At 36.5% G+C, this 27,110-nt stretch overlaps 1 protein-coding gene across 1 annotated transcript in view; it reads right to left on the reverse strand.

Moving 5' to 3' along the window:
- Positions 1-27,110, reverse strand: part of PPP4R4 (protein phosphatase 4 regulatory subunit 4) — a 101,756-nt gene that overhangs the window by 16,934 nt on the left and 57,712 nt on the right. The window contains exons 6-16 of the mRNA XM_040641486.1: positions 22,711-22,817; positions 21,795-21,902; positions 13,822-13,943; positions 12,718-12,840; positions 11,500-11,669; positions 11,046-11,165; positions 8,417-8,494; positions 7,241-7,324; positions 6,467-6,649; positions 2,431-2,536; positions 814-961 (exon numbers count right to left, since the gene is read on the reverse strand). Coding sequence (XP_040497420.1) covers positions 814-961; positions 2,431-2,536; positions 6,467-6,649; positions 7,241-7,324; positions 8,417-8,494; positions 11,046-11,165; positions 11,500-11,669; positions 12,718-12,840; positions 13,822-13,943; positions 21,795-21,902; positions 22,711-22,817 — 1,349 coding nt within the window. The remainder of the gene's footprint in view (positions 1-813; positions 962-2,430; positions 2,537-6,466; positions 6,650-7,240; positions 7,325-8,416; positions 8,495-11,045; positions 11,166-11,499; positions 11,670-12,717; positions 12,841-13,821; positions 13,944-21,794; positions 21,903-22,710; positions 22,818-27,110) is intronic.

Genomic DNA, 27,110 nt, shown 5'->3' on the forward strand with positions numbered 1-27,110 from the left:
TCAACTGCTTGATAAGTGATAATTCATCACACTGGGAGGTGCTTTTCTAGAGTCAGGACTTTAATTTGCAACATGTTAACAACGTAGTTAGATTCATTAGTTACTTAGCACAGATGAGATGCACAAAATACTGAAGCCAATGCAGTGGCATTTTCTGTATTTTCTTACACTAAAAACATACAACAAAAACCAATTTCTTGATTGCCCCTAAAAATGGACAGAACTTCGCCAAGCCAACTTTGTTATTTTTTCTTTAGTCTTAGAAGATCCATAAATTAAGACTATCTACTCAACCTTCTCCTGATGCCAAGGTGTGTATCCAAGTGGCAGGGGAAGCCTGCCAGTCTGGCTTTGACTACTGCGCTCTCTCAATAAACAAAAGACTGGGACAGTTAAAAAAAAGATTATGGGGGCGCCTGGGTGGCACAGCGGTTAAGCGTCTGCCTTCGGCTCAGGGCGTGATCCCGGCGTTGTGGGATCGAGCCCCACATCAGGCTCTTCCACTATGAGCCTGCTTCTTCCTCTCCCACTCCCCCTGCTTGTGTTCCCTCTCTCGCTGGCTGTCTCTATCTCTGTCAAATAAATAAATAAAATCTTTAAAAAAAAAAAAAAGATTATGCTTCCAAGCCCTATTGAGGCTCATCAATTAGGACTACTAGGAATTTCAAAATAAGTATAAATTATTTACTTGTTTTTTTAAATTGACTACGGAAAAGATTTTGCATGTTCATTATAGTAGATAAGTAGATATATTATAGTAGATACATTTAAAAGTACAATTTTTTCAAGCATTTCCTTGGATTGGTACCATACCTCACATTTGCCACAGGATCATGGGTCAGTTCAATAGCAGGTAGAAAGAAATATTTACAGAAAAATGATTTGGAAAAGATCTCTATAATAAATTCACAGGTATCCAAAAATCGAAGTCTGTTCCAATAACTTTTTCCTTGGCCCAGTTCTAGAAACAACAATAACAAAAAAGAGAAGTTTAATTTTTCCTACATGAAATTATATGTGACAAAATCAAACACACAAAATCCATGACAAGTTCTTTGTATCCATAATTTGTTTAGCAAATACAAGAGGTAAGAGAAAAAAAAAAACATATTATCCAATCCAGATTTGTAGACTCCCAAAATAATGACATCTCAAAAACCAGAAAAAATGTAATTTTTAAGTATTGAATATATATACTATTTTTGATCACCCATTATGTGCTGAGTACTTTACATGAGTACACATTTAATCCTGAAAAGCAATCCAATGGGATAAGCATAGATTTATTCTCCTGTGAGGAGATTCAGAGGTTAAAGTCACAGAGCTGGTAGGTTCAGAGCTGGAATTCAAATGCAAGTTTGTAGAATTTCAAACTCTGAAGTTATATTTGATCAATCAAATTAACTGTTTTGTCTCATTTCCAGAAGAATGCTTTGAAGTGGTTAAAGTCATATGTAAACACTGAATTACAATAACTCAGGTTAACATTTAAAGGATTATTTTCTCCCTTATTACGCAAATGTTCAAAAGCAAAATACTTAATATTTAAAACCAAACAGAATCTCCTTACAAAATAAAACTGATTCTAAATGTGAGGTTCCACCACTGAAAAATGAAAATTACATTAAACCAGAGTAAAAAAGAGAAAGATTAAAGTATACTGAGCATAATTTTTCTTAAATAGAATTTTATACACTCTAATTTTTTGAAAAGTGATGATCCATACTTAAAATGGTAAACTTCAATAACCAGAAAATCCCATTATCCACCTATGCTGATAACAGAGTTTAATAAAAGCATTAAGACATCATGGTCAAAGCAAGTATATAGCAATTAAAAAGGATATATAAGTGTATGCCACTATTTCTAGAATTAACACTTCAACCAAAGGTTCTTATCTTGATTTTAGCCCTTCGTAAATTAAAATAAATTTGCATTTGTTAATTGACTTAACTTTTTGAAGACATTATGAACCACCTAGGCTTACCAGATTCAAATTTACGTGTACTATCAACCCTGTTCAAGGAAACAAACCAAAACCCCCTCATTCTGTTAATATTTAAAATAAAAACATAAATTATTACATTCATGGATATTCTATTCATATTTTAGTTCCAAATGCTATTTCATCAAGGTAGAAACTAGACTTTCAACATAAATATACATTATTTTAATTTCTCAAGCGTGGAAACTCACTAAAGAAGGCCCAGACTAATTATTACTTCCATTCATCACAGACTGATCCCGTCATATAGATTTCTAAAACCAAAAAAATAAATAAATAAGTAACCCACAAAACTCAAATACAAACACACTTAGATATTTACCAGTATCAGCCTAACTATTCATGGCAAAATGATAAAGTCAGGCAGAGCTAACTAAGGCCAGTTTACTTTCTGTTTTTCAAAATGAGAGGCAATGATTACTTACGTTCAATTAATTTTTGAATGACCTCGTGTCTCTGTTCTTGTTTACGATTATAGCGTAGAAAAATGCACAGGGTTCGTGAAGCTGCCTTTTGGACAGGCAAGACATTCTTAAAGAAATAGGTAAGAAAGACAATTAAACCAATCTAATAGCATAATTTTGCTCCACAAATCAATTCTCCGTTTTGGCCAAAAGCAAGAGCAGTGTTGCCCTCTCAAATCACTGTGGAAGTATCTTCGTAATTTAATGTTAATATCACTCAGGCAAATCAACTAAAGTATCACATTACAAAGTTAATGTAGTTTGGCATGGTCATTTCCAAATCGTCCAGATCTGATTTATATTTGACTCTCCTTTCTCTGCCACTTCAGCTTAAGTGACATTCTCCCCAAATACGTCTCAGCCACCCATCCTCTTTTTTTTTTTTTTAATGTTTTTTTACTATATTATGTTAGTCACCATACAGTACATCCCTGGTTTCTGATGTAAAGTTCAATGATTCATTAGTTGCGTATAACACCCAGTGCACCATGCAATACGTGCCCTCCTTACTACCCATCACCAGTCTATCCCATTCCCCCACCCCCCTCCCCTCTGAAGCCCTCAGTTTGTTTCTCAGAGTCCATAGTCTCTTATGCTTCATTCCCCCTTCTGATTACCCGCCCTTTCTTTATCCCTTTCTTCCCCTACCGATCTTCCTAGTTCTTATGTTCCATGGATGAGGGAAATCATATGATAACTGTCTTTCTCTGCTTGACTTATTTCACTTAGCATTATCTCCTCCAGTGCCGTCCATGTTGCAGCAAATGTTGAGAAATCGTTCTTTTTGATAGTTGAGTAATATTCCATTGTATATATGGACCACAACTTCTTAATCCAGTCATCTGTTGAAGGGCATCTCGGTTCCTTCCACGATTTAGCTATTGTGGACAATGCTGCTATGAACATAGGGGTGCATATGGCCCTCCTCTTCACTACGTCTGTATCTTTGGGGTAAACACCCAGTAGTGCAATTCAGCCACCCATCCTCTTAGCCATTCCCTGGACCTTGTCATTCGTTTATTCAACAAGTATTTGCAAGAACATGCCCTGTGTCAGATACATCACCAAAAACGTGCCACTTCTAAAATAAAAATCTAGAGATTTCATGGTCAGGTATTCTCTTCAATTCTTCTGGCTTGCTTCTGCCTCTTCAAGCTCAATGTCATTCATTGAACTCCCTGGTCCGTACCACAGATAAAACTTAGAATCCAAGGGACACCATGTCAGCAACTCTTATTAGTGTTCTATGCTCCTTTGTCTTTTGAATTTCTGTCACACCACTAAACAGAATTCATTAATTTTAAATGAATTCAATCATCTATCTTTACTGGGTTTGGGTTCAAATTATACATTAGAAAAATTTCTCTACCAGATACATTGTGTCCAGTATAAAATTCATGTTCATCATCTTGGCTCACATATAAATACAATAACATTTAATTCTTGAAGATTCAGAGTATTATAGTAGGAATCCTTGAAATTCAAGTAACATAAAACTTTACATTGCTGGGACTGTACTTCCTGCAACCTCCTTCTGTATTTTATACAAGCTATTTCTTTCTATTAAGTACTATTTTGTGTGGTGTTTTTAATGTGTTAAATGTAAAGGGACAATATTCACTATGAATTAGAACAAAAAGTTTAAGAAATGTACATAAACAGAAGCATCACTGGAATTTAAAAAAATGAATTTTAGGTAAACGAACTAAATAAAAACATGTTACTCTTTCCTTTCATTTTGTACATACTAAGAGAATTTCAAACACATAAATACTAGTCATATGAAAATATGTATATTTTGTACCTCACAGTAAAACATAAGTTATTTTTTGGGCCAGAAATCAAAGATAAATGTAATCATATCAAAAACAAGTTAAGAGCCAGCCTGACTAACTTGTGACAATCGGAGCACACCAATAATGACTGCAGTTGATTAAAACAATATTTAATATTAGAGAATGAGCCTGAAAGAGAGAAAAACAAAACAAAACAAAACCCAGCTGTCACCACTGGAAGTGGCTCCTGCACCAACTCCTAGCTCTGAAAATTGATCAGAGAAGGAAAACACTAAGGATCACATGAGGAAATGTGTTTCAGCGTCATCAAATTACCCATATGGATAAGTAAAGCATCTCTTCATAGAAGAATGCCATGAAAAATGTAGAAGGGATAGAATCTTTAAAAATCACTCTTCTGCAAGTTCTAATAAAAACAGATTCAGGAAGGATCATCAGTAGACGCTAAACCTAACAGGTGTGAGGCTGATGAACGACTGGTGTTCCGGTTCTGTGATAATACGCCCTTTGCCTCTTTTGTCCACTGTTGTATCCTGGTACCCAGAATACAGTGCTTGGCACATGGTAAGCACTCAATAAATTTTGCTGAATGAATGAATGAGTATTAGGACCACTGGGTATGGAATTAAAAATATAAATCTTTCTCTTTCTCCACAGCATCCTCTCTGATCATGGAAAATGTGCTGTAATAATCACGTATATTCTTTTAAGTGTAGAATTACTGCCTCGTAAAAGAAAACAGTAAAACAATCTCTTAGGCTTACAAGTACTTAGTTCACACTCTATGTCGTAAATCATTTCTCTTTCTTGATAAGTAGAGTTAAAAATATGGATTATGTATTTTTAGCTTTGTAAACACAGCATGCCTACTAAATCATCAGGCTGAGATAAACAATTAAGATCAAAGCCCACAGCACTTGCCAGCATCTGTAAACATATCATTCCTCCTGTTGTGTCAACTATCCTGCCACCACCCTTTAGAACACAAGCTCCGTTAAGAGCAGGAGTCCGTCTGTCTTATCCACTCCTACATCCCTAACTCAAGAAACAGTTCCTGACACATAGCAGCCACTCAAATAGGTGATTTCTGAATAAAATAATTCATCAATTCTGCTCAACTTTATGTGAAATTTCCTGTGTGGCACACTCACGCACTGTCCTCTGATAAGGGAGTCATTGATGTCAAAATCATTTCTGAAGACTGTTACAGCTATAATGTGACCTTCACCCTGTCGGTTATGTTTTAGTGAGTGAAATTAACCTGTAGAAGTGTTAGTTCATGAAATGTGTGCCCAGTTTGTTTGTTTTTTTACTTACGTTATAAATGACACCTATAATGTTATTTTTTTTCTTTTTATCCTTTGAAGCTAAACTTAATTTTGGTTTTCTGAAACGGCTATTAGATTTCATTATCTCCCTTTTATTGAGAACAATGAGAATATAAAGCACTTTTTCAACAGTTTCTAAAACGTACACGTTATATGGGAACTTTTTCATACTTCAAAAATGGTAGGAAGACATCATATTAAATGCACAGTGAACTGTGGGCTAAAAAAACACCTCTGAAATTTTTGTGAAAGAGGTAGACAACTTACTCTCTGGGGGATTTGAGTACAAACCTTTTCCCTTTTTTTCCTGCTTTTGACTCTATTTTAAGGTTATCCATAGTAGACTATTATGTCTTTAATATAAGTTTTGTCTGTTACACAGCCACTTCTTAGAGTTACTTTAAAAGAAAAAGCAACTTCACAAAGATTGAGGGGCTTACAGGATGTCTTGGCAACATGGCAGAGTCGGGGTAGGCTCTGAGGCCAGGACACAGAAAAGGCGTATGTCAGAGCAAAAGGGACTCAGCAGTCGAGATCACAGACTCCTGACAACCTGCCTTTTGAGAAGAACTTTATCAAGCTTGAAGTGAGTCTGTTTACACTCTCCTTGGCAACATACGGAAAAAGGGGTAAGTAAAGGTACCACGTGTTCATTCTTCAATCCAGCTATGCAGACAATGTTCAAAAACAAGCATTAGTGAGGAAGCGCAGAGAAATCTGAGTTTCCCCCTCGGGGATCTGGGAAGATAACATCCTTCCAGGGCAAAATGGAATAAACAGAGCTTGTTGTCCTATTTTGAGAATGGGAAGAATTTGGTTATTCCAAAATCAGGTGTGAGTTTAAAAGAATTAGATAAAAGGTGCTGGGCTCACATTTGTCATCACGATTGTGAACATTCTTTGTAAGAAACGATAATAAATCTGATCACTTGATATGATATGTGGCAGACAGGCATATTTCTGTAGTAGCTTCTCATGAGTTCTCCATTTCAAGGAGGCTGCCGCTCGCTGCTCAGCGGCTGTGAGGGCTGGGATCAAGTCAGGCAGAGATGATAACTGAAAAAAAGCAACATCAGAAGACTGATGATAATAAATCAATTGCAGCATTCAGTCAAACTACTCAGTCTTATAATACATTGGGGAGAGAAATACTCTCACTCATTTCAGAACCTAGGAGGATCTCAGTTGTCACAGGGAGATAATTATCTGGCAAAATCAAATAAGTTTTAAAAAATCCACAAGTAAAATTTATGGTTACTGAAAACAAAATTTTCAAATAGAGAATGGGACTCAATCCTTCTTAAGTAAAATTTATCATATTTGGCTGTTGGAAAATTTTGACCTTCTACATTCCTACTCTTTTGTCCTCACCAGATGCTATTCTTGGAATTATAATTAATGCTAATAAAAACTGAAACTATGAATGTAAACTCCAAGGACAATAAATAAGAATCATGGTAATGGAAGAACTGTAGGGGAAATTCAGGCTGTTGAAGCTCCCACAGACATTTACTAAGCACCTGCTATTATGGGGCAAGCACTACTTTAGGTATTTCCATACATTCTCTCATTGATTCCCCACAACAACTCTGTAGAGTAAGATCATATTTAAAACATTCAGGCATTTCTTTGATATATGGGATTTACCTTATTGTCGTGCACACTGCTTTCTCCACCAGTAGACATAAGCTCAAGGATTTCTGGAAGATGATCTATAAGAGCATCTAGTACCTTTTAACAGAGATAGCGATTTTGTTACGGCAGCTACTGTTTTTCTAATCTAGATTAGCCTCCTATGTCAATTTCTGTGCAGAAATAGTACTATTTACCGAACGACATTTAGGGAGTTTCTATTTTCCTACATTGCCCTCTTCTTGCTGGAACGTCTTAGAAACAATCAACTGTCTTGATTAACACTACCTTTGAAAAGAGTTTAGTATATCCGCCCCTTGATACTTTGTTCGAATGATCTAGATCTGAGACAGCTACTTCTATACAACCAATATGCTGAGAAACTGCCTCTCAACTTTTAAAAAGCAATTTAAGTCAAATAATACCCTCAGCAATGTGTACATATTGATGAGTTGAGCTTTGGCAAGCTAGTAGTCATTTGGAACAACGGGATATATAATTGCAGCATCAAAATAAAGTATTTCAGGGGCGCCTGGGGGGCTCAGTCGTTGAGCGTCTGCCTTCAGCTCAGGTCATGATCCCAGGGTCCTGGGATCAAGCCTGGCATCGGGCTCCCTGCTCAGTGAGAAACCTGCTTCTCCCTCTCACACTCACTCTCTTGTGTTCCCTCTCCCACTGTGTCTCTGTCAAATAAACAAAATCTTTAAAATAAATAAATAAATAGATAGATAAATAAATAAATAAAATAAAGAGTAAAGTATTTCAGTTTCCCCAAGTATACTCCCCAAACAATGTTGAGGGAAAAAAAGATATAAAAAGTGATATAAAATAGGATTACATTTATGTAAAATAAAAACCTTTTTATGGCCAAAAAAAAAAAGAAAAACTTAAAAATATAACAAAACAGAAACACTGATTGGAACGAAAGGTATCTTTTTGTCTGTCTACTTTTTGGTATATTCTAAATTTTTCTTAATAAACAAATATATGTACATATTTTAAAACCCAGTATTTTATTTTTAAAGATCTCAACATTCAGTCTATGATACAATGGCACATTGTCTTGATGCTTTGGGGGCTAGTCAGCTGAAAGAATTCACACAATTCCTAAGAAGTAGGGTGAAAAAGGGCAATGATAATATTCAGACTTAACAGAAAAGAAATAAAAACCAAAGAGTAAGAAGATATTACCTCCAGTGATTCATCTTGTAATAATGTTATTAGTTCTTTATGTATTAAATATACTCCAGAATTCAGAAGTTTAGATACCTGAAATGGAGCGATAAAGTCTCTCAGACTTAAAACTACTAGACATCTAAAGGTTATAATAATGATTTTACAAAATACATCCCTGTTAGACACTTCTTCTAAAACGAAACTAGGTTACAACAGAAATACAAAAATTAGATTTCTAGAAAAATTACCTGCATAGAAAACCAGCTTTTTGGTCTGCTTTGTAACACTCTGGAGTGTGGTCACATGAGGCTGGGAAAGTCAGTGCCCACATGGGCGTAGAAAGTACGGGATGGATTTATCAGAGTCACAATTTTCGTATCACAAGCAGTAAGCCCGTGGACACCTCTAGCCCATATTTTAAAGTCTTACAGCAGCCAGCAGGGTCTGACAGGACATCGCGGCCACATGAGCACGCATTCTGGTCCAGCGCCTCCCGGAGAGGGTAAGCACTACAGGAGGTCAGTGTGACACGGGCATGGAAGGGACCCTAAGCAAGCAAGACACTGAAGATTTTGCCCATCAAAGTCTTCAATCAGCACAAGAGGAGCTGGAAGGGTCTCTTCTAGCTCCCCTGTGAATAAATCTGCTTTTCTTCCTCCAGGCAAACTCAGAACCCACAATGGTAAATGCACCAGTTACTACTTTATCTTTTTTTTTTTCCTTTTCTTTTTTGGGTTTGGTGTTTTGTTTGCTTGTTTGTTTTTACATATTGGGCTTCTGGGTAAGATTTTATTTGGTGGGTGGGGGTGAGCTTCCTGGATAAAGAAAGTGTTTTAAAAACTTTGCTCTACAGGGTTGTTTCTGAGTTGTTCAAAATATTTTCAAAATAATATATTTCTGAAAAACAAGATTAAAGTTAGGACATAGTAAAAGAACTATTAGAATTTAACAATAGCAGAGTGAGAAAAATTTAAATCCACCAGTGGATTTTCACTACTCAAAAGGATAAACGTAGACTAACCATCTATTTTATGGGGCATTAGTAACGGCCTACCTACACAGTGTGATTGAGAGAACACGGCAACCTGCCACCCAGTAAAGAGCTACATGAACAATCTCCAAACTCACTCCTACCAGTGAAGTATTTTTATGGACACATTTCAAGATGTTTATCTATAGGGTGTTAACATATTATGTCCACTATAAAACACAAACAATGAAATATGAAAGGGATGAGATAAAAATAAACATAAGTAAAAACTCTAATATTATATAAATACTGTGTTCTCAGATTCTAACCTTATGAAACCATCTCTAGAGACCATTCATCTAAAGCAGGCACGCACAGTAACCAAGACTACGTGCCCCCTTAATGCACAGTGGAGACAGAGACTTCACTCAGCTAGCAGTGCCCTCTGTTCTTTCCCCTCCTCCAAAAGCATATTTCTATAGCTATGTTTACAAAGATGACTTAATTGTGCAACACTAGAATTATTTTAATTAATTGTACCATTTAAAGGAACTTTTCCTAGATTTTGCACAATGAACATTTCATTCATACCAGAAAAAAATGTTATTTAAATGAAGCAAAGACTATCAGCCAACAGCCAAGAGTCTTAAGCAAAGTAATAATGATGCTATGGATACCTCGGGCACTTTCAGATAACCTCGCAACACTCTGCTGTAGGAACACAGTGCGAGGAAGGGGCTGACATCTTCTCATTGAGACTAAGAATATTTAGATACGTCTTATAAAGAAAGGAAGTATTTTATTATGGCACTTATAAAGAGATATCTATGTTTTGAAGTTGATAAGGTATAGTTTATACATCTTTACTGCAACTACAGCATACATGTGCTTACTGGGATCACCTAAGACACGTACCCAAATTTCAACCTCAAGTGTTGAACAGTTTATGACATTCATCACAAAAGTTTAAATTCACTTTTGCTCTTACAGAGAGTTGTAATAGCTGAACCTAACAACTATGTTCATGAAACATGATCCATTTGCAGTAAAAACCATAAATTTAGGGCGCCTGGGTGGCTCAGTCAGTTAAGCATTGACCTTTGGCTCAGGTCATGATCCCAGGGTCCTGGGATTGAGGCCCCCTGCTCAGCAGAGAGTCTGCTTCTCCCTCTCCCTCCACCCCTCCCACTGCTCATGCTCTCTCGCTCTCTCAAATAAATAAATAAAATCTGTAAAAAAACCAATAAATTTAAATAATCTGTCTCTCAATTTTCCATTTATTCTCAAGTTCTTGAGTTTAGACACAAAGTTAAATATAAATATTGTAAAGCATATAAAAACTGATTTTAGTATCAAAGTTGCAATACCCATGTTCACACCACAATGTCTGGCTTAAAGTAAGCACTTAGCATAGATATACAGAGTGAATGGATTAGTAAGTGATAAATGATTATAATGTGCTTATGTAAATGTAGTCTATAAACATACTAAGAGAATTATGGGAATTTTAAAATAACATTTAGGACCATAATATGAAAGACATATGGAGCCTAGATCTTGTTAAAAACCTTTGTAAACAGAAGTGTACACAATACCAAAAAATCAACTAGCGTACATCGGTGTAATTAACAACAAACATAAAGTCGCAAAGTCATATCGCTTCTTCAGACTTACTTCATAAAAGCAAATAGCAATAGTGTATCTGACTGGTACTTCAGGGTCATGACAAAGGCAGAAGAATGTAGAATAGAGTTCCATGTGGAAGTTTTTAGGATCAACAAAAACAATCATGGCCTGGTGGAGGTGGAAGGGAGAAGATGAGTGGGAAGGAGAGAAAAACATGCATCAATACCTAATATTACGATCGTTTCATTTATATTGAAATCATGTCCTCTGAATAATAATTTAGATAGAGGTTATATTTGGGAGATCCAAATGCATACATACAGTTCTAATTTATACATAAAGATAAATATACGTTACACCAATACTACTTAGTACCCACTGTATATACCAGACATAAGGCTAAGCAGGTGTCAGATATGGCCATATTTTTTAATGCTATCTATTCATAAATTTTAAAGTTATAATCAAAATGCTTAGTCAGTACAAATACATAATTTATTACCGGAAAGTTATAAGCACAGTTCTTCCGGACTGAAATATATTTCTTCTCCTGCTCTAGGATTTGGGGTGGAATCTGATTTTCATTGTGTCCATTTTCTTGTTGCAAACCCAATGTACAGAGTTTCTTATAAAACTCCAAAAATCTCAAGTGTTGATCTGGAGTAAAAATTCCTAAAACAAATGTAAAACCTTTGTTCAACATTTTAATTGAAAACAAAAATAAAGAGAGAAAAGCAAAGTACAATACATACATAATTGGAGCCAAATAGTCAAGTAGATGGCTAAAGATCATAAATAAAAGCAACAGTGAGGGAAGAGTACCTATTATGAAGAAATCCAACAGGTCAATTGTTTCACCTTCTGTTAATTTTAATAATATTTTAATTTTAATTTTGATAGTACAGCCTACACAATGCAGGAATTACAACTGCATTAATTTCTGCAGTATCTACCATACCACAGACCACTAACAAGTCACTACAATGATAATGTATCAGGGCCATCACTGCTATTCATTTATCATAAATATTCTAAAACTATCTGCAGAAAAGACATGTATATGTTTCTGCAGAGAAGGCGCTTAAAAACTCAATCTAAAAGATGGCAAAGGAAACTCAAAATATTTTTGATCAGTGGACTGGTTCCACGTTCATAAACTATGTCAGGGAGCTAGGAACTCATCATACACTGTAGTACTTATTTTCAACAGCCTGTTAAAAGTCTACAATACACATTTTTAAAAATGTTTTACTATGCCAGATGGTTATAACTTAATTTATGCTAACATTATTATAGTAAGCTAAGAACTGAGTAATATGTTCAAAATGCCAAGTTGTATTATGCTGATTCTAAGTTGAAATGCTCACATGATATATTAATTATCCAGGAAATAGTTAATTAGGGTATACTTACTATGTACCAATAGTTAATATAAGTGAGCTTCTATTATCATATGCCAACTGATACATCAATATAAAATATTCAGAAATTTAAAAGAATGCCTATTTCATTCTGTCGCTGTTCTTTCAAATAGGTTCTATTGGGGGGAAAGTCATTTTTAAAAGTATTCTAAATTATGCTATCAAAAATCTAAGGCCTCTTAAGATTTTACACACTTAAAGGATAGGTTTTACAACTGGAGAGCTGAAGTTTAGTGGCTGAGGTAGAAGAAAAAGGAAAAAATTATCTACAATCTTGAAATTCTTAAGATATATCATACCATATAGTCCATGGCATAGTTTTCCTAAATGGAAAGATAAGGAAATAAGAATTGATTCATCAGCTTTGAAAGATTTTTCACAAAATGATTTCACTAAGGGAAGTATAGTTTGACTTCTGTCATCTGGAAAACAAAACAAAATAAAACATACTTCAGATCTAGTCACCCATACTGCACATGTAGAAATTAATACACACACACAGATCCCAGAAAGAAAAATTACCATGTTAGCCACATAGTAACAGAAAATATCTATCAGCAACCGTGGTGGAGGTGTGGGGGACAGAAGCAGTGAGAGGAGAGTTGAGATCATCAAAAACTTCAATGCCAGGCGGAGGGGCTCAGAGTTTCAGTGCGCCTGTTTACTGAATTTCTTCACTTTTACTTCTTAGAAGACACCTCCTTAAGAAGCTAATGAATTTTTTTTTTTAAGTAGGCTCCACGCCCAGAATGGAGCCCGATGTAGGGCTTGAACTCAAAACTCTGAGATTAAGATCTGAGCTGAAATCAAGAGTTGGACACCCAATTGACTGAGCCACCCAGGTGCCTCAGAAGTTAATTAATATTTTTAAATACATCTGCTGGCTATAAATTGCTGATATATTAGCAATATTTTTATCTTAATTCTACATACTCTGAATTTCCCATAGTTCCCTTAAACTTTCAGAAAGGCACCACTACTGTATTAAGGGTCTGACTTCCCGTCAGTAAAAGTAAATGCAGCAACGGGCTTATTAGTATTATTATTCCTGTTACTATCACCACAGTTCAGTACCACAACTACTGTTTTAATTAAATAACATTTATTAGACAAACATTTATTGTATTTCTCCTCCTATGGCCATGAGATTTCTAGCATTCAGATATTAAGGTGGGGAAATTAATTTAGACATTGTTTCAGTCAGCATCTTTCCTAGGGTCAATTAGTTGAACAAGTTAGAGGCTAATTACCAAGCCAAATTCTTAGGAAGGGAGGCTTAATGTTCATCACAAAACCTAATGTCAGAAATTCTGTCCTTTATCTTCCTTTATGCCCTATCAGTGATACAAAACAGGGAAAAACACTGCTTTCAGAAGCAAAGATGTGTCCACATGAAGATTTACCTGTATCAAACACATCAAGCAGATTAACCAAAGTTTCGAAAGCTGCAAGACGCACACTGCTGCCTTCATCCCTAGAGAGTTCTATCAGTTCAGGGAGCACCACGCTTTTTGTAAGTTCTGTCCTGCACAATAAGCAACAGAAGAAAACAAATCAATTCAATAAATTATAGCAAGAACTGATTAAGAACAAGTCATGGTGCCAGGCGCTGTAGATAATAGGAAAAATCATAAAGACGGGGTTCCTGCTCTCCAGACGCTCGCAGTCTGGTTGGAAAGCATGATATAAACATAAGAAACGTTAATAGTAATTGCATAATTACTTAAATCAATTCTAGTTCCACCAGGATAATATTATTACCTACGAGATCTTAATGACTAGAAGTTTATATTAAATTTTATAAATTTTAACATAGTTTTCCATATTAAGCAACCAGCCAATGATCTGGACTAATCAGAAAAACTTAACAGTAGTGATTGTAGAAACCTTAACAAAATCTTTTTCTCTAGATTTCAAGGGATAAATTACTTTTTCATTCCCCTAAAATGTAACATTACAGGAACTACTTTCTATATAGAAGAATGATATATGATACTAGATGCTCCCTCTAAAAGAATGAAACACAATATACATGCTTTCAGGGCATATACAACATTTATAACACAATCACAAGTGGTTCTTATTCAAGACTTGAAGTTTCTGCTTATTCCCCACGATAAGATGTTATTACAACGACACACACTGATAAAGGGGAGGCATATAATGTGGCCAGCTTTCTTGGATACATGATAGAAGATGGTATGAATTATAATTTGATAAAATACAAAAAAGTCAATAAGAGCTACAGAAAACCTTAAAAAATTCAGGGCGGAACACAAAGACTCTAAAACATCCCTGTCAAGCAGAAGGTTCTGCTATGATGGAAATGTTTATAATCTGCATAGTAGCCACACGTGGCCACTGAGCATTTAAAATAAGGTCGGTATAACTGAGGAACTGAAGTTTTAATGTTATTTTACTTAATTTAAATAGCCAAACATGGCTAGTGGCTACTATGCTGGACAGTACAGCTCTAAGGACTTGAGTGATCAGAGGGCCAAAAACTGTTTTTAAGAAATTAATCTGTGAAAGGGGGGAAGGTGGTCAAAAGGTGCAAACTTCCATTTGGAGTTTATTTTTGTGTATGGTGTGAGATAGTGGTCAAGTTGTGGTCCATATATACAATGGAATATTACTCAGCTATCAGAAAGAACGAGTTCTCAACATTTGCTACAACATGGACAGCACTGGAGGAGATAATGCTAAGTGAAATAAGTCAAGCAGAGAAAGACAACTATCATATGATTTCTCTCATCTATGGAACATAAGAACTAGAATGATCAGTAGGGGAAGAAAGGGATAAAGAAAGGGGGGGTAATCAGAAGGGGGAATGAAACATGAGAGACTATGGACTATGAGAAACAAACTGAGGACTTCAGAGGGGAGGGGGGTGGGGGAATGGGATAGACCGGTGATGGGTAGTAAGGAGGGCACGTATTGCATGGTGCACTGGGTGTTACACACAACTAATGAATCATCGAGCCTTACATCGGAAACAGGGGATGTACTGTATGGTGACTAACATAATAAAAAATCATTTTTAAAAAAAAGGTGCAAACTTCCAGTTATTAAATAAATAAGTCATGGGAATGAAATGTACAACATAGTGACTATAGTTAACAATACTGTATTGCATATTTGAAAGTTGCTAAGAGAGTAAATCTTAAAAGTCCTCATCCTAAGAAAAGAATATTCTGTAACTATGTAAGGTGACAGTTGGTAACTAGACTTACTATGATAATCATTTGCAATGTATACAAATAGCAAATCATTATGTTTACACATGAAACTAACATTGTATGTCAATTAAACCTCAATAATTTTTTTCTAAATAATACTTATTCTTCATATATAAAATACTCATGTGAGATTTTGAGTAAATTGCCAAGAAAATCACCAATACCCATTTCTTTAACATAAAGCAAGGAGAAAGAAAAAAAAAAGAAATGAATCTAGATCACAGGTGCAGATGTTAGCATTACCAGTTCACAAACATTCATCAAACATAGGAAGTAGATGGGAGGTGAAGGAGGAAAGGAGGAGAGAATACATTCTGGCCCAAAGGTCATAAAAATTCATTTCATACAAATCTTCCTCAGAATGTATTTGTATACCACTGAAAACCTTGAATTTATTAAGAATGAAAGACAATAGTTTAAGATAAAGATTTTATCCCTGTTTACAGTCAAAAGTTATTTCCATTCAATCTTTTAACAGACTTTTCTTTTCTCCCCCAAAGTAGTACACTGATGCAATTCCAGCCTAACAATCTGAGTGTTAAAAATAAAACTACTCAGCAACAAGAGGTCTTTAATAGCTGTACAATGATTTCTTAATGTTGAAAAGGCAAAGAGAATAAATCAAATCTGTATTTCATTAGTGGTTAATAGGAACATTTCGATTTCAACCTACCAGAAGAGATGGGGATTTCTCATTTCCAACTATGTTAAAACCACTAAAAACTACTGTGCTATGTATTAAAATAGCACTTTTATATGTTCATTATCAAAATTATAAAAAACATAAGAAGTTTAAAAATAAAATAACATAACCCTCTACTTAGACTAACTTTGGAAGTTTCTGATATTGTATGGCCTTCCAGACTTCTAGCCTGTTCATATTATATAACATCCTCTTTGGGCTTTAGCTTCCCCATTTGTAAAAAAGGAACAACGATACAATCCATCCAAGAGATGTTGTGAGGATATTAAGTTCATATATGTGGAGTGCTTAGAACATGTACCTCACACATAGTAAATATTATCTAAGTGTATACTTCTATTATGCATAAATTTCAATATAAACTAGTTCCTTAGACTCATCTCTCAAAATCCAATCATACAGGTAAAAGATAAGCAAAATTTTTTTCCTATATTGTAGAATTCAAAAGGACTCTAAGTTTATGCTTCTCCCAGTAGGACATGCAAATGTTCCCTGTGCCTTTGCTAATATTAAAGATTTATCATCAACTTTTTCAATTTCATTGGCAAAAGTAGTATTTCACTATTGTTTTTGTAAATATCACATATTATTCAGTAACTGTCTGTCTACTTGACTACATCTCTTTTCAAATTCTAAGCACCTGAAGACAGGACTGTATCTTTTTCACTATTACATCCCCATATGTAACCCAGCGCTTATGGTAGGTGCTCAATGTATATTCATTAAATGATTACATTGCTCTACAATTAATGAGCTTGAACAATGAGGTTGAATCTCTTTATTAGACACTTGTATTTCTTCTTTATGAAGTATACATTTGTTTTCTTTGCCCATTTGTGACATTATAAAAGTTAAGTGAAAATAAGGCATCATGGCAGACCCACACTAAGATGCAAATATTCTCTCTCATTAGTTCTTCTAAACAAACTGGATTATAGCTGAGTAACTTTTTCAGGAAGTACATGTGGGTTGTACACTGCCCGTGCTAGTATATTTATGAGAGTATCTTCTTTTTTTTTTTTTTTTAAAGATTTTATTTATTTATTTGACAGAGATAGAGACAGCCAGCGAGAGAGGGAACACAAGCAGGGGGAGTGGGAGAGGAAGAAGCAGGCTCCCAGTGGAGGAGCCTGATGTGGGGCTCGATCCCATAACGCCGGGATCACGCCCTGAGCCGAAGGCAGGCGCCTAACCGCTGTGCCACCCAGGCGCCCCGAGAGTATCTTCTTCTTGACTATATATGTAAATTCCACCCCAGCTAGGGCAGAATTCTAGGTCACTATCCTTTCTACTAAAAACCCTTCTGGCATTTAAGTTTTCAGAACAAAAATTTGGGGACAGCCTGATCCTATTATTTGTGTAGGAGTCCAGTTTTATCAGCCAAGATACTGGCAATTACAATCTAACTCTTCCACGATGTCAACAGGAGATGCGTAAAATACAGGGTGAGGGATAATAAGATGAATGAAACAAGCAAGCTTGCCCAGACAGCCAACCTGGAACTCTGGGGTCTGGCTGTGTGATACCAATCAACCCAGGTTCTGGCCCTGAGTCAGTGTCATCTGATGGTAGCTTGTCTCCTCAAGCTAAATACTGATGAAGACAATCCTAAGTTCCATGGTGGGCCAGGACAGCAACAGTAATTCAAGGAAACTCCTCATCTGTTTGTGCCTTTTCCACTGGCCTGTTTTAAGAAGCCTAGGCTTAAAGAAATACTGGGGACCCAATCATCTCCATCTCTTTGTTAAGAAGATGAAGTTGCTTCTAGAGTTCTTGCTTAGCCTTCCCCTACATGGCTTCCCTTCCATCAATGACCTTCCAATCTGACAAAAGACAAAAATCATGGGCAGAGGGCAAAAACCAATCATCAATCCCATTATATCCAAATTCTACAATCTGCCGCTGACAAAGGCAATCATGGATCTGCTTTCTGTCACTATAGTTTGTATTTATCATATGGTATACACTCTTTTGCATCTGATTTATTTCCCTTAACATATGGATTGTGAGACATATCCATGATTTCGTATTGCGTGTATCAGCACTGCGTTCCTTTTTCTTGCTAAATAGTATTTCATTGTATGGACATACCACATTTTATTTTTACCCTTCACCTACAGGTAGACATTCGTGTTGTTCCAATTTGGGTTATTACAAATAAAGCTGCTATAGGGGCGCTTGGGTGGCTCAGTCATTAAGTGTCTGCCTTCGGCTTAGGGCGTGATCCCGGAGTCCTGAGATCGAGCCCTGCAGCCCTGCACAGGGCTCCCTGCTCCGCTGGGAGCCCGCTTCTTCCTCTCCCACTCCCCCTGTTTGTGTTCCCTCTCTCGCTGACTGTCTCTCTCTGTCAAATAAATAAATAAAATCTTTAAAAAAAAACAAATAAAGCTGCTATAAACATGTGTATATAATATAATTCTTGTTGTGGATATATATTTTTACTTGTCTTGGGTAAATAATTCAAAGTAGAATGACTAGGTCATATAGAAGATGTTTAATTTTTAAGTAAATGCCAAATCAGCAATATTATATTGCTGTTGATTTGATTATATTCAGGAGTGTGATAAATTTCAAATTAGTCTTTATGTAGGGTGTGAGGGGAGAATCAATGTTCACTGTTTTCTCTCATGAATATCCAGTTATCCCAGTACTGTATTTTGAAAAGATTTGCTTCCTTGAACTACTTTGGCACTCTGCTGAAAGTCAACTGGCCACATATATGTGGGTCTATTTCTGGACTCTCTTCTGTTCCATTGATTTATATTTTTATATGTATCCTGAAATATCCTTAAATCCATTTGTTAGTTCTGCTCATTGTTTTGTAAATTACTGAGGATTTTCTATGTAAATGGTGATGTCATCTATAAGGAGAAATCATTTTACTTCTTCCTTCCAGATTTCTAGACCTTTTAGGGTTTTGTTTTCTTGCCTTATTTCAATAGCTAGAACCTCCAGTATAGTGTGAGACAGAAGTGATAAAAACTATCCTTGACTAGTTCTTAAGGGAAAAGCATTCAATACCTACCATTAACTATGATGTTAGCTGTAGCTTTTTCATACGTGCCCTGTATCCAATTAGAGAAGTTCACGTCACCCCTAGCTTCCTGAAAGTTATTATCATGAATGGATGTTGAATTTTGTCAGATATGCATTAAGGGAGCATTTTCAGGTTACCTTATTTGCCGTATCAACAGAATTAGAAGTTTGATCAACTTCTTCAAAAGTACGTTCTTCCTTTCCAATCTGAGCACTGTGTATGTTCTTCCCCTCTAACACTGAAGGATCTTTTTGTAGGTCCCACATTTGTTTCTTTTTTTCTCTTTAGTCATCCCTATACAAAGAAAGGTCTATTCCATACAGTTGTGTTCCTACAAACAAATGAGCATGACCTCTTCATTATACTCTTCATTATTAACCTGATTATTCTAAGAACTGTCCTCTTTGACCCTAAGCTGGTGCACAATCCATAGTTAGCTTTCTAGTGCTGTGCAGCCTTTATTTCATATGGATATGCTAGCTTGACAAGAATCTCTTAATGTTGCTTCCTGATTATCTTATTAATGAATAACAATTTCTGGTGTTCATTTCTGATTAAACTAAAGTGGTCAGTAATTGTTCCCTTGCCAGCCACAGCAAATACAAAATTACAAACCCAAGTTTGTACTGTTCTCAGGCCTCTTCCCAGCACTTCTCATTCCCAAATGCCTTAGAACACAACTCCCAGTGCAGTAGTGGCAGCGTCTTTCTTAACTCAGTAGCAATCTCTGAAATATCTGTTCCCACCACCTTTCACCCATCTCAGGGATTCTTCTAGCCTTGAGTGTAGGAATTTCCTGCTGGTGGTTATCAGATCTTATCAATAATCCTGATTTCCAACGCCAAAAGAAAAAAACAGTGTACCTCTCTTTAGTTTTATGTATTTATCAAAGGGAGAATAAAGAGTATGAATCAGATCTTAGTAATATTCAGCCATCATATACCATGAAAGTCCTATGACTACGTTCTAATAGTATGTGAGAATTCAAAATTAAATGAATATGCATTTAATCAGGCAAATTAGTTTATTACGTGAATTCTACACTAACAAGCTAGGGAGATTCTAGTTTTGCTTTTGTAAATTAAACCTTAAGCTATAATCCGATATTAATTTTCAGAAGACTAATTGGAACACACTTGACCAGGATGGGAGTTTTGTTTTGTTTTGTTTTTTGTTTGTAAAGATTTTATTTATTTATTTTAGAGAAAGATAGCATGAGCTAGAGGAGGGGCAGAGGGAGAGAAAGAACCCCAAGCAGACTCTCCACTGAGCATGGAGACAGATGCAGGGCTCAATCTCAGGGCTCTGAGATCATGACCTGAGTCAAAATCAAGAGTCAGACACTTGACTAAGTCACCCAGGCACCCAAGTGACCACGCTGTTTTTAACACTGGCAAAATGTCAGATGACAAAAATGGAACACAAAAAGACAATGGTACATTCCCCTGATAGGTTCTGATCCTGGTTAAGGAACACAGAACTGGGGAAGACTGAATTATTTATGGTCCACAATGATCCAGAGTCAGCCTAGCCTTAGAAGATCTATCAGAAAGAAGCTGATTCTGCACTGAAAATGAGAGAAATGATTACTCTGTTGAAATACTAAGCTTCCAACACAACACTGAAATCCAACACAGCAAGGTAGGCAGGACGGAGGACCTGAATCTGTGTAATGTTCTGAAGTCAACCTAAAGCCTTAAATGCCGGTCGCCAATATTTTTATTAACAATTGTGCAAATGGCAACAACCTGATTGTCCTTGCTTGTGAAACAAATAACCAGATGAAAACAGTGCAACTTGTAATAAAAATGAGAGGTCCCAATGTGTTTTGTATCAATTTAGGATCCTTTAAAAAAAAAAAACTATTTCCCAAGATGGTTCTTAGATAAAACTTCATTTAATATACCTTGACATGAGATCAGTTTTTATGGAGAAGAGAAGAGACTATCTGCCCAATGTGTCTCCTTCCTAAGCTTCACACACCCAAAAGGCAAGAAGCGCAACAAAGGAGACAGTGGAAGTGCAGAGTGTATTGGAAACAAAGACTTCAACTGAGTAATCCCATCTGAGATGACCCAATACTATGCTGCTAGCCCAAAGAAATGCTACTGCAATAGTCCAAGCATGGTTTATTTCGGGACATCAGCCTTCCTGAATCTGGGATGCTAACAAGCAACTAAAGGTAAGAAAGAAATTAACATGAAATGAATGCTAAGCATCTTCACTTCAATCTCTCTTAATCCAGACATATCAGGAGGTACTTGTTACAATCACTTTTAAAGATCATATAAAGTTTAGCCTTTCAACACCATGCTTTCATGGAACACAGGAACAGGATATGAATATCTGACAATCCAGAAGTACGAATATGACATAAGGAATTGAAAGTGTACTTACCCAATACCCTGAGCTATGTTTTCTAATTGCCGACACATACAAGACCGAACTTCATATTCTACATCTTGACAGAGTGATTTTACCAGAGGGAGTATTTCTCTTTTAATGCTTAGAAAGGAAGGAAAGGAACATGCAAATGGTGTTTTAGAATAATTAAAATTGTCAAACAATTATTATCAAAATCTTAGCTTAGCTTAATAACAACAAATATACTTTAATAGAAAGCTTTATAGTTTACATGGTATTTTCACATATGTCATTACATTTGGATGTTATCTTTTGTTATTTGTAAATTATATACATGCCTGGATCTTTTTAAAGTAATGGTTAATTTTGGACTGACAGTTAAACATCTTAGCTAAGATGAAAGGCTACAGGCAAACAGAATGTCTAACAACCATCGACCAAAATATTCTTCAATTTTATATTTTACTTTTGTGTCATAATTATACAACATTTCATTCTTTCCACTTGGTATTTATCATCTGGGCAGACAATAACATACAAATTATAAATGTTCTCCATAAAGCCTCAAAATACAATAAATTATTCAAAATAATGAATTCATAACAATAAGGGAAGAAATCAGAAAGTCTATCTTTAGGTCAGATTTGACAATTTTTGAAGTCTATAGAATAATACCATTTTATGCTCAAAACTACACTAGGTGTATGACAGAGAAGACTAAGATGAGAAATAGAAAAAAGGTAATCATATTGATCTTTAAATGTCGTGAGATCAGAAGAAATGCATCTGAATAACTAGACATTCAAGAATTCTAAAAAGTTAAGACAGCTAAGCTTGTATGTAGTATGGAATGAAAGAAGTCTAATTTAATTGTTAATCATATGACCATCATACATTTTAAATCAATTTAATTTAATAAAGAAGATGAAAATTATATACAAATACTCACGTATGGGCATCAAATTTGTTGGTCAATTTTCCTAAAATTTTACAACTAACTAAACGAGACTGGACTGTTTGGGAAAGTTGTGCCTTGGAAACAAGTGGGTTCAAAATCTAAAGAGAAAAGATTTAGAGAACAAATTCACAAAGTTTTATATATTCTTGCCACTAATGTCAGCTATTTTCCTCAAGGAATATTTTAGGGTCAAGTGTTTTTAAGAAACCTGAATTATAACGTAAGGTGCTCAGAACCTGAATCACCTTGTTTACCTTCTGGCTTACTAAGGTAAAGTTAACGATAAATTACATAATTAAAAATCAATCAGGCACACAAAAACTGAATTAAAGCTTATGGTGAATTCTGCAGTGATCTGTATGCACATAAAAATCATTATGAAATGTACATTTAAAAAAAAAGCAAATTACCACATAGTCTGAAATTTATTTTTAATCCATAAAGAATTTTTATATTTATCTAAAGGGATGCAAAACAATATAGCTTCAAATAGATTCTATTAAGTACTTCTGTCATTTGAATGCAATTCGGATATTGTATTATGTGCATGCTGAGCACTCAAAAACGCAACAGCATGACGGACTGTAAAGAACTGTGAAGATCAGATCCTCATTCTGGCCCCTGCTCTTTAATTTGTCCAAGTCATCCTGCTATTTCTGGTCCCAAGGTAGCTCATCTACTTAAAATGGAAATTAGAATATGTCGTACTAAGAACCCTCCAGTTCTAAAACTCTATGCCTCTAATAAAAAAGTCAACCGGTTTTTTCTTCTCAACAAAGTAGCCAGAAATGCTGAATACATAATGATAAATATCATTTGAAACTGGAAGATGTAAAATAAAATAAACTGTGTATTTAAAGTCTTAAAAATCACATAAAATAATACATGGTATTCTAACGTAAAAACTGCATTCTACTATATAGCACTCTTCAAAAAGTATAAATAACAGATGTGAACATTAAGTTCAACGCTTAAATATGGGTAACCACCTAGATGTTTGGCATTAAGTTGACAAACATCCTCAATGGGTAAATCTTCCCATTCTCAACCAAGTATTTTGGCATTGAGACAGGACCACAAACTGTATGAGGGCAAAGAAGGACAAAAACACTTCATGAAATATATACAGGACATTTCATTGGCGGATAACTACTTCTTTCAATCACGACATATTTGAAAAGAATATAGGGATGTTGTTCAAACAATGAAAATTCACTTCATTAGAGAATAAATTTCTTTCCTAATTTTCTCATTCTCTCATTTTAATTTACTAAAACTCTTAGAGATGCGTATATTGAACAGTGTTAAAAATTTAAAAGCAAACAATAAATTAGTAACAATATCTGCAACAAACATAACAAAAGATTGGCAACCTTGATAAACAGCACATATAAAGGATATGATTAAGGATATGATCAGACAATTCCAAAAGAACAGAATTGATATAAATATATGAAAAATATATAAATATTTGCATGATAATCCAAAAAATTCCAATTAAAATGTAATTCCATTTTTTTGGCCCATTAAACTAAATTGGAACACAAATATGGAGCACCTGGGTGGCTCATCAGTTTAAGCGTCTGCCTTCGGCTGAGGTCATGATCTCAGGGTCCTGGGATTGAGCCCTGTGTTGGGCTCCCTGCTCAGTGGGGAGTCTGTTTCTCCCTCTCCCTCTAACCCACCTTCTTTCACCCTCCCCCTTGCTCCTACTCTTGCTGTCTCTCAAATGAATAAATAAAAAATTCTTATAAATAAATAAATAAATAAATAAATAAAATTGGAACACTATTGCTGAGTAAAATCGAGGGAAACAGGTATTTCCACATATTGCTAGGAAGAGTCTTAAGAATATGAATGCCCTTGAGGAGTTAAGATGACAGAGGAGTAGGGGACCCCTTTTTCAGCTGGTCCCCTGAGTCGAGCTGGATAGGTACCAGACCAGCCTGAACATCAACGGAATCAGCCTGAGACACAGGAAGATACATCTGGATCTCTACAAAGGAACACCTCCAGCGCTGAGTATTGAGGTACAAAGCGGGGAGTCGTGAAACCACGCACAGATATCGGAAGATAAATGGAAGGGGGAGGGAGCCGCCTTGTTAGGGCGCCGGGAAGCGGTAGCCACCTGCATGGGGGAGCGGGCGGACTCGTGGACCGGCACCCACGAGAGAGCAGACTGAGACCATGAGCCGGGGAATGCGCGCCACCAGATTGAAACGGAGCTCCAGTGCGCTCACTGCAACCAGACGGAGACCGGGAGCTCCGGAGCGCGCAGGGGCGGCTGGTGGCTGGCGGTATTAGAAACACAAAGGGCAGAGACAAGCCGGCCCGGGGAAGTGAGGGCTGGGACGCCAGGTGTGGGGCGCACATCCCCGGACGCTGCAGGGTTGAGCAGCACCAACGGTAACAGAGTTAAAGTGGCCAGACCATCAGTAGAGAACGGTCCGCGATCCCTCTGTTCTGAGACAGAGGCTGAGATTCAGCCACTGCTGCTCTGACTCTCAGAAGAGGCACAGCAAACCGCCAGGGAAAGCCGCCAGAGAACAAAAGCCTGGAAATACCGGCTCACAGTGTGCCCATCCCCATCCCCCCTCGCAGGGGACACGGAGACTCTACCCAAACAGGGTTGCCTGAGTATCGGTGCAGCAGGCCCCTCCCCCAGAACACAGAAGGTAGGCTGAAAAATCAAGAAGCCCACATCACTAAGATCCCTATAAAACAAGGGCGCACAGCTTGGGTCCTGGTCAATAATTTGGGCTCTGGACAACCCCGCAACCTCTCCTCATCAGAATGACGAGAAGGAGAAATCCCCCCAGCAAAGAAAAGACAATGAGTCTGTGGCCTCTGCCACAGAACTAATGGACATGGATATAACCAAATTATCAGAAATGGAATTCAGAGTAACAATGGTCAAGATGATGTGTAGACTTGAAAAAAGTATTAATGAAAATGTTAATGAGAATATAGAATCTCTAAGGGCGGAAATGAGAGCGAATTTGGCAGAAATTAAAAATCCTATGAGCCAAACGCAGTCAAAACTAGAGGCTCTGACGGCCAGGGTGAATGAGGCAGAAGAACATATTAGCGAATTGGAGGATGGGTTAGTAGAAGAAAAAGCTAAAATAGAATCTGGACTCGAAAAAATCCACGCATAGGAATGTAGGTTACGGGAGATTACTGACTCAATGAAACGTTCCAATGTCAGAATCATCGGCATCCCCGAGGGGGTGGAGAAAAACAGAGGTCTAGAAGAGATATTTGAACAAATTGTAGCTGGAAAACGTCCCTTATCTAGCAAGGGAAACAAACATTCATGTCCAAGAGGCAGAGAGGACCTCCCAAGGTTAATGAGAACAGACCTACACCATGTCACATCATAGTCCAATTTGCAAATATTAGATCCAAGGATACAGTATTGAAAGCGGCCAGGGCAAAGAAATTTCTCACGTACCAAGGCAAAGGCATCAGAATTACGTCAGACCTGTCTACACAGACCTGGAATGAGAGAAAGGGTTGGGGGGGCATTTTTAAAGCTCTTTCAGAGAAAAACATGCAGCCAAGGATCCTTTATCCAGCAAGGCTGTCATTCAGAATTGATGGAGAAATAAAGATCTTCCAGAATCGCCAGTCATTGACCAATTTCGTAACCACGAAACCAGCCCTACAGGAGATATTAAGGGGGTTCTATAAAAGTAAAAAGGCCCCAAGAGTGATACAGAACAGAAAGTCACAATCTATAGAAACAAAGACTTTAAGAGCAATATGGCATCATTAAAATGCTATCTTTCAATAATCAGTCTCAATGTAAATGGCCTAAATGCTCCCATAAACGCCACAGGGTTACTGATTGGATAAAAAGACATGACCCGTCCATTTGCTGTCTACAAGAGACTCATTTTGAACCTAAAGATACATTCAGACTGAAAGTAAAGGGATGGAATACCATCTTTCAATCCATTGGGACCTCAAAAGAAAGCTGGGGTAGCAATTCTCATATCAGACAGATTGGATTTTAAACTAAAGACTATAGTTAGAGACACAGAAGGGCACTATATTATTCTTAAAGGATGTATCCAACAAGTGGATATGACAATTATAAATACATATGCCCCCAACAGGGGAGCAGCAAGATACACAAGCCAACTCTTAACCAGAATAAAGAGACATATAGATAAAAATACATTAATAGTAGGGGACCTCAACACCCCACTATCAGAAATAGACAGAACACCCTTGCAAAAACTCAGCAAAGAAACAAAGGCTTTGAATGCCATACTCGACGAGTTGGACCTCATAGATATATATAGAACACTACACCCCAGAACCAAAGAATACTCATTCTATTCTAATGCCCATGGAACATTCTCAAGAATAGACCATGCTCTGGG

This window comes from Ursus maritimus, unplaced genomic scaffold (assembly GCF_017311325.1).
Source record: "Ursus maritimus isolate PB19 unplaced genomic scaffold, ASM1731132v1 scaffold_25, whole genome shotgun sequence".
In the NCBI taxonomy this organism is placed as follows: domain Eukaryota; kingdom Metazoa; phylum Chordata; class Mammalia; order Carnivora; family Ursidae; genus Ursus; species Ursus maritimus.